The following is a 9,722-nucleotide window of genomic DNA, read 5'->3' on the forward strand; positions in this document are numbered from 1 at the left end:
AACATAATTTTCAGCAGAAATTTTGAATAAACAACAGCAACAAAATTATTCTTCTAAGCAATAATCAACCCAGAAAAAATAGAAAAGTCATCAAAAAATTCTGGTTTGGAAGCAAAAAATTTTGCAAAAACACAAAAAATCACCAAGATAATCACCGAACGGGAGTCGTTCCCTTGAACTAGTCGATTAAACCTTTAAGGTACGGCTCTGATACCAATTGTTAGAACCCATTTTTATACGAACGGTGGATGTGGAAGAAAAATATCTTGAGATTTAGCGTGTATAAAATATAAACATGAAGAACACATGATGAGAATTCATAGATAGATAAGAAATGAAAGAGAGAAAATGCATAATAACGTGAAAAGAACAAGGGAGAGAAGATTCTCCCATGGTGGGGAGAAATCCCACTAATTTCTCTCTGTAGAATTACATTTTTGAAAGTACACTCTTAAAAATGATCATCTTTCCTTTTATATATGATGGAGAGAAAATACACCAACAATACAATAAATGAAAAAAATACAACGTAATTATCACTCATTATTTGTAGAGCATTTACATGCTCCACAGATATGTTTATCCACGTCTAATTTCCGGTTACCCCATGGCTTCTAGAGGTTTTGTTGTTGTTTAAGATTTGGAAGCAATTTCGTTATTTACATTTTGAAACATCAAATATATTAGAGTAAATTATTGAAATTGTCACTACGACTTGGTCAAATTTGCACGTTTGATACCTTTTTTTTTTTTTTTTGCACTCGGATCGTCCATATGGTTTAATTTTGTTGTATTTTTCGTCCCTTACATCCATAAATTTAGGAACCACTCGTATAATTTTGACAAAACCATATGTATAAAAAACGCAACAAAATCACCACAAGGACGATCCAAGTACAAAAAATAGTTAGTAATCAAACATGCAAATTTGACCAAACCATATAAACGTTTTCAATAATTTACTTAATATCCTACCTAATAAATGAATGTTTTTTTTACCACATATCATCATCTAATTCAACATGTGACATGACATTTTTTTTTAATTTTTTAATTTCATTTAAATCCACTTAGCAAATTGTGATTTTTTTGTTTTGTTATTAAATTATAAAAAAATATATATATAATCTAGAAATATAATAAATAATATAAAGAAACTTAAATATGTTATTAAATTCTCGCGTAATTTATCAATGTATTAAATTTAAATTAACCTTCCTATTTAAAAAACATAATTTTCAGTTAATCCTTTTTGAATTCATAATAATTTGCAGAAACCTTTCAAAAATTGATTCATTCACAGCTAATATTAAAATTCTTTCCAAATTCAGTTTTGTAAATTATTAAAAATTAAATGCTTAACAAAATATATTTAAAAAAACTCGTATATTATACGGACCATATACCTAGTATTATTATTATTATTATTTATCTGTTTTTTTTTTTGCAAAGAAATAGATTTCATTTATTGATATACTGTTTTTTTTTGCGAAGTAATAGATTCCATTTATGGGCTTCAACAACTCTTGGATAATTGGGTTTAGACCCGATAACAATTACACCAACGTCTAACCATCATTTCATTAAAAATAAGGATGAGCATTTGAAGAACCAACCAAAATCGGAACCAGACAGAACCGATCGGACCCTGACCGAAACGATATTCTCGTGGATTTTTAGAATCAGGAACCGGTAGGAACCGGAACCGACAAAAACCAAAATCATATATTGCTATTTCTCGTGGACCGGTTCCAACATTGAAGACACGGCAAGAACCGACGGGTCGGTTCAGTTCCTATTTTCCAATAAGTTTGGTTCCCGGGCCAGTTCAACCAATGCTCATCCCTAAATAAAAGAGTAGAAGACTATGACTAGAAAGAAAAAAAAAAAATCAAACTTACTTTCAACCATTTTGGAATTCATTCACTTATTGAACCCAAACAATACCAATCCCAGTGGGCATATTTTGTAAAACTTTGAACGTAACTCGAATTCACATGGGACCAAGGGCACCATGTGTTCTTTTAATATAATATAAAATAGAATGAAAACCACAAAAGTTTACAAGAATATTTACAAAAAGAGCAAACGGAAGATATGGAATAGAAGAAATGCATCACATACACACCCTTTTTCTTTTTGGCATGTTGTATGCTTTTCAGTTTTTCTTCTCTCCAATAAACTCCACTTTAAGCCCAACAATCCATCTACACACACTGGGCTGGGCTTTTGCCCAGAAACCAGCTCTTGGGCCCTTATTCTCTACCAAATCCCATTATCTATTTGTTTATGATCAAAATCATCAAACCTGCAAAATCAATAATTATCAACACTTGTATATATACATTCTTCTAACAATCTTAAAGTAAATTTTGATAATTTGAAGGTTGATTGAATAAATTGGTTTTATTTTAAGATAGAAAGAATGACATAATAACTTTTGTCGAATAACAAGTTGAAGCCAAGCCAAGGTCCTCTTAAACATTAATAGTATCTTTGTAGATGAATGATGATGTTAATTTGTGGGTCTATATTTCTCTTTTTGGTTGGATGTGTTTGACTATGGACCAACATTTTTGACTTTAGATGCTTGACAGTTCCAACTGCCCTTTCACATTTAATTATTATACCATTTTCTTTAACATATTACTTTAATTTCATATCATCATACCATATCAATTTACATAATAAAATCAAAATTAAAAGATTTTGAAAATGATGGATATTATTAGTTTATAGACAATAATAGAATAGTTAACATATAAATAAATTGTAATTTAATAAATTCTTTTAGAATATAACTATTTGGTGTCATACAATTATATATATTTTTTTATCATATTACTTACGATTTTCTATAAATTTCGATAAAATAATGATAAATAGATGATAATAAAATGCAGACAAAAGTGGGGTTTTCAATCCATCGACACATATTATAATTTCTATTGCTTTTTGGAATAGAATTGCACAGCAAGACGCCATACCTGTTTGTCTGTAGTGAATGACATCATCCCCTGAAAATCACCTTCTCAGCAATACTCATCAATGGCAGCAAGCAATCCGGCGAAAATTTCCGGGCAAAAAGATACGAAAATGTCGAATTAGAAAATCTGAGCGACCGGATTAGCTCAGGCGACAATTCAGCCGGGTGGTACGTATGTGGATGACCATCCACACTGCCTGTCCAATTGACCCGAGTGAGTGTGTACTCGCTAACACCCTTTGGATCCTCCATTGACAAAAGCGTCGGGAAGTAATGCTCCTCCGGGTAACACGAATCAACGTTCAGGCACGGCAGCCTGAACTTCCTCCATAGCTTCCGGTCCTTTATTACCATCAAAGAGTGAGCCCGGGTCAAAATATAGAACTGTGACCCGATCCGGAACCTATCAAACGGAACCTCAGGCAACATGGCGTTTTTGCCTCTGGCAGTGTACCGGTCCCACAGTTGGGGTTCCTCCGATAACACTTCGATGAAACTGAGCCGAGTCGGAAACCGAGTTGGGAACCGAGTCGACTCAGTAGGTGTTCGGAATAGAGTTTTGTATACATAGCGAAAGGAATGCAAAGGGATACAATGTTGGGAGACGAGAACAAAGTAAGCATTTAACGAGTCGTCAAGGATGGCGGTAGCGAGAAGGCGGCGGGCGGCGGAGATGAGAGTCGGAGAAGATCTCTGCGTTTTTTTCGCGGGAATGAATCGATTTTCGAAGACGCCGCCAGGAGACTTGACGTCGGAATCTGGATCGGCATGGATGTATATATTATACAACTTTTGCTGATTCGATTTAGGCGAGTCGAAGAACTTTTCCCACAGAGGAGCAAAGTGGAGATCAGTGTTGGTGAGAAACATGAAAGCGATTTTAGGTTTAGCGTTAGTGGACCCAAGACGGGACACGGATCCCGGTGGGCGAACTGTAGAAAGAACAGCTCGCCGGAAAAGCGCGAGGTCATCGAGTTCGTCGGGGAGAGAGATTATAACGCGTCTAGGAGGAAGGATTCGAGGTGCGAAGATGAACAAAAGAGGTAGGGTAAGTAAGAGAGCGAACAAGAGTACAAATGGGGCGTTGAACATAGTTCAAAATCAGCACTATCTATGCACAGAATCGATGGATTTCGACAGTATCTTGCCGGGAAAATCGATAAGATGTGGTGGTTTGGAGGGAGAAGACAGAAGGATTCATGAATAAAGGAAGATAGAGATGCATTCGTGTAGGGTTTGAATGAAATTGAGAGTGATGACCAACAAGATGATGAAATAGGAAAGGGACAAACAAACGGTGGCTCTATACACCATTTTTCTTCTACTTTGACGGTGCAGGGGAAGGTATCTGTGGGCTTTAATCACGATGCGCCACGTCAATCGCTCCTTGTTTCAACGGTTTGGATCAAAAGATAAAACCCTTTTCTATAAACTTCTGCGATACTTTTGCTTCACTAGTTCACAAATATTCATAAAAAAATATATATATAAGAATAATAAATAAAAATGACTTTTGCATATAATAAACTTTTATATATATATATATATATATATATATATATATATATATATATATATATATATATATATATATATATATATATATATATATATATATATATACTAGTCGTTTACCCGCGCAAAGCGGCGGACGGCGAATAGTTTTTTTCAGCAATTAATTAGCAGACAATGATTAGTTTCAGCGGAGAAGATTGAAGGTGGGTGATGTGAATTGTTTTTTTTTTTTTTATAATAGTTACCTATCGGTAATTATATTCTCTCGAAAACATATCATATTACAGTAAACATACAATTCATCAGCAAATAGTTTCCTCTATAAAACATGACATTTAAAACACACACACGCAATGCAACGGGCGACTATGAGTTTTAGGCTCCAATTATATTAGTTTTGGCAAATGTAAACCAATTTATGTTCTATGGATAGCCTTTTACGGTAAGTTATTTCTGACTGGCTGTTGTTTCATTTTGGTAAATAATTTTCGAGCGGTGGCTAGTTTCGATGACCGGTCTTTTTTTCTTTACGGTAAATATTACTTTTGTCCAAATTAATTTACTTTTTGAAAGATGTCAAAAACGTAAATTCTGCATTAGATCTAAACCATTTGATTATACGTTTCATTTTCAAAGAATATCAAAAAAATTATGTTAAAAAATGAAATTCATAAATCAGACATACAAAATATCCCTTTTTATATCGACAATGAATTAATTTTTCAAAATTCAAAATTATATTTTTATCTTTTTTTGTAATATTAGAGATAAATTAGCCTTAATAATATTTAGCATAGAAACCATATTCATCGGATATTTTACCAATGATATGGTTAGTATTTAATATGAAAAATAAAGAGTCAAGTATCATGAGATAGTATGCAAGAGATGGTCAAAAAATGAATTGTGAGCATGAATGTATCCCTTCTTATTATGGCAAACAACAACATACACATAGACTTACATGGAATACTTTCTAATCTACAGTTCTCATGTCAAACCTTAGTTCTCACCTTTTGATCTTTCAAACAGTCGATACAAATTCTTCCCTTAATAAAAAAAAGATAATTTCATAATAAAATACTATAATAGGTAAATTTCAGATTAGCTTGAAAAATGGTTTTCACTGGGATTTCATCATATGTAAACACGTCTGGGGTGTGGTATCTCCACCGGTCATTAATGTAAAATTATGTGTTATATACCATGCAGTAAAAAGATGTAAAATATAAAAACAACATGCATCTACTCATTTAGTTATAAGACCAGTCACAACCAATATTGAATGGCTCATGCATCGAATTGTTCTACTTTAAGAAATGCATATACATCATGCGTATATTAAAAATTTAAATATACATACACTTTGTTCTCCCCCGTTATTTTTGCAAATTGTTGATGGAAGGAGATGGCGTTTTGTTCATGTTCCCTGAATATTGATTTTTTGGCTATTAGTTAAATCAAAATATTAACCAACAGTGACATGAGTGTTTTTGTAAACGTGGCTAATATATTAACCTACAAAAAGTAGCATTGATCAATTAAAAGCACATTTATTAACATTAATCACCAAAGTGCAATTTAGAAAACTAGATCGAATGCATGAGATTGTGAGAAAACTGGTGGTGCTTTGAGGAATGGTGTAAGAGTTGTACCACAAATTAAAAATATATATGATGAAAATATGGGAGTTAATAAGTTGATCAGGTCATCTAAATAACTATGCATCAAGAGTGGCTACCCTCGGTAAAGGTGTTCCTTTCAACAACATGAACTATAAATCGGTGTATGAGAGCAAACGATAACAAAAAAAAGGGGCAAAATAGTAAATCTAGCTTGGGCAAGATTATTCATAATCTAGTATCAGCAATGTTTGAGCGGGGCATCCTTCTTGACTAAAGAATAATGATTATCAAGAAAATTACTGAAATGATGCATAAAGTAATCAAAATTCTACAACATACAAAACTAAGATTAAATAAATCAACCAAAAAGCACATTATAGCCTTCAAAAAAAAATAGTTTACCATCCATAACTTTCATCTAAGCAACTTTGTAGATTCTTTATTCAGAATCTGCAATAGAAGAGTATGTTACATATTGTGAAAGAGAAGTTTATTCTGCAATAAAAAAAAAACTCAACATCAAAAAGTTATGATAAAAGATAAAAAAAAATATATTAAGAAATCACAGAACATGATATTACAATCACAACAGAGATAGAAAACCATAAGCCAACATAACTTGTTTACATTACAAAATTCAGTGTTACCTTTCAAATGTTAGAACTCGAGAACAATTTGTTGTTTTTGGATGAGAGGATAAAATATGCAACATTTGAATCATACAAAGGAGATGAGATGAGAGCACAAACACAATCACATTAAAAAATATATACATTATGTGTTTGGTTTTACATCCATGTATACTAACAGCTCCTAGACAAAAAGCTTGATAAAATATGAAGATTTGTGAGCAAGCACCTTTCCAATCACTCAATACATCAATTTCTTAACTTTGGGACTCAAAAGATCAGACCTAGTAAAAAATTATATGCACACAAACAAAAATAAGAACCAAGAAGCCAAAAAGTAACGATTTTAAGGGTTTAAATCGCACCTGCGGTTCGTTCCTATTTGTTCTCAGAGATTTGATGAAGGCGGTGTCTGGGGTTTTTATAGAGGAGAATCGACGACATATAACATATGTTGAAGGCAGCTGAAGCCATGCCTAGTTGAAGTTGGAATAGTGGCGTTTGGTGTTCGTGGGCAGTGCACAGGGAGGTCTTAGAGTTAGAAAACATTGTTTCAACAGCCACCATCTTCGAACCAACAAAAACATGAAACTTTAAGAGGGAGAGGGAGAGGGAGAGAGAGAGAGAGAGAGAGAGAGAGAGAGAGAGAGAGAGAAAGAGATAGAGAGAGAGAGGGAGCATAGAGAAATTAGAGGATGCAAATACCTAAATTTCTAATTTGTAGGAGATGGGTGGCCGAGATAAGGGGAAAATATAGAGATTTTTCAAATTTCTAATTCATTCTCCTCAATCACGCATGAAATATCTAATTTACATGATAGGGCTGTGAAAATGAGAAGCTCTAATTTCAAAAAAAAAATCAAAATCTGTTTTAGAGTTTAATTGAGCAGGCCCGCCCTTTTTCCAGTGTTGACCTAAGTTACGTTTTAGATTGAAAAGTCAAAAAGATTTGAATGAATCTCCCCATTTTTAGTAAAAAAATCACAGGATATAAAATTCACTATGTATAAACAATAGTACTTAAAGCATTATCAGTTAAACCTCATAAAATTCTAGATTCAAAGAGTATATATAGATAATATTATTATATTAAGGGTTGGTTGTACTTTAAGATTAAAGATTTGAACATCTTAAAAAAAATAATATTATTTTATTGGATCTATTTATATAAATAGTAGGATTTCTTTTATAAGTTAGTAAGATATATATATATATATATATATATATATATATATATATATATATAGAGAGAGAGAGAGAGAGAGAGGTAAGTTCAATTGAGAAAATAAAAAATATTAAGAATGGGGGAATCATTCTCAGCCAATCATTTAATTAGCATATTAGCATAAAATACACGGTGGCAAATTTGTAAATATGATATATTAACCTTCAATCACAGATATCATTTCTTCTAGATCGTTTATCTGTTCTTCATCAACATCATATGTTATTCATTCATCTCGATTGTTCCTCTGTGTTATTCATCAACATCATATGTTCTTCATCAACAACATACTTTCTACTACTTGTTCGCTATTAAAATCACATGTTTTTCATAAAAAAGACATCGACACTTCAACATCAATTATTCATCAAAAATCTTCGTTTATTCATCAAAATGTTGTGATTCGTCATTAAAAACATTTATTTGTACTATTAAGTGTAACTCGTGATTCAATCTTGTCCAGTTTCGTTGACATCAAACAAAATCGTTAAAATAATCCACATTTATCGATGTCACATCATTTAGTGATCACCAATCATCGAAACTTCATCAAATGAACTTTCGCCAATATCAAACAACAGGTAGCAATCGAAAGTTCATCAACATAACCATATATTTGAAGATTTTTTAAAAATCGTTTTTCAAGTTTGAAAAACTTCGTTTTTCATATTTTTTTTTCACAATTTTTGATATAAACCTATTGAGTATTAATCGATTTTGATAGGATTTGATTTGTTTTGTAATTATTGGCTTCAGTTGTGAATTTTTTGCCATAGTTATATAAGTTAATTTATTTGCACGCCAACTATTCGATGAAATGCATAAATTATATCATGTAATATTTACAAGTGAATATGTCTTTATACGAGAATCAATGTATATCTTTTAAAAACACAGAGCAAGTATGTAATTAATATGTGAATAATATAAAAAAAATATATTCACATACGAATACATATAATATACACAAATGAATACAGACAATATTTATAAATGAATACAAGTAATACGTCATTTTAAGGTCCTAAGCAAGTTTGTAATTCTTATGTGAATAACATATAAGAATTATATCCGCATGTAAACATATGTAATATTCACAAATATATATATATATATATATATATATATATATATATATATATATATAATAATTAAATGTGAAGATATATGTATTATTCACAAATGAATAAAACTGTCAATAAAATTGAGGACTATAAAATATATAAAACTAAAGATAAAAAAAATATTTGATAAGAATATATATTTATTCACATACAACTAATATTTTTATGTTAATAAAATAATTATATAAGCATATATATTTTTATTAATGTTATATTCATTTGTGAATAAATGATAAGCTTTTTTTCAGAAAATTATAAAAGTAGGAAAACATCATTTTGAGGCCCTAAACAGTCTCGAATGTCCGAAAAACACCATACGTCACGGCGAAGCGGTGAGTTTTGTAAATCGCACCATTTTACATCAAATATGCGAATTTCTTCCAATTCCGAGACTAAACTTCATTGCGGCAAATTGTTTTGATGATGTTACTAGATTTTCATTCCAACTAGTGATGACATCAACATTATTCATATATGAATAAAGTTTAGAAATCATTACGACATATTATCTTAATATCTTCAATCCCACTAGTAAAAACATCGTTATTGTACTCTGTTATTTTTATTTATGTGAATAAACTATATATGTTGATTTATTTATTTTGTGAATACAACCTT

The 9,722-nt window shown here is 31.4% G+C and overlaps 1 protein-coding gene across 1 annotated transcript; it reads right to left on the reverse strand.

Moving 5' to 3' along the window:
• Positions 1-1,897: 1,897 nt before the first annotated feature.
• On the reverse strand, positions 1,898-4,272 carry LOC145011495 (glycosyltransferase BC10-like). Its single transcript, XM_078970227.1, has 2 exons — positions 2,988-4,272; positions 1,898-2,308 (listed from the first exon to the last, which is right to left on the reverse strand). Exon 1 carries the CDS (start codon positions 4,076-4,078, stop codon positions 3,011-3,013), a length of 1,068 nt encoding a protein of 355 aa, XP_078826353.1. The 5' UTR covers positions 4,079-4,272; the 3' UTR covers positions 1,898-2,308; positions 2,988-3,010.
• Positions 4,273-9,722: the final 5,450 nt, after the last annotated feature.

The sequence above is a fragment of the Lactuca saligna genome, chromosome 8 (genome assembly GCF_052625555.1).
Source record: "Lactuca saligna cultivar CGN05327 chromosome 8, ASM5262555v1, whole genome shotgun sequence".
Lineage (NCBI taxonomy): Eukaryota > Viridiplantae > Streptophyta > Magnoliopsida > Asterales > Asteraceae > Lactuca > Lactuca saligna.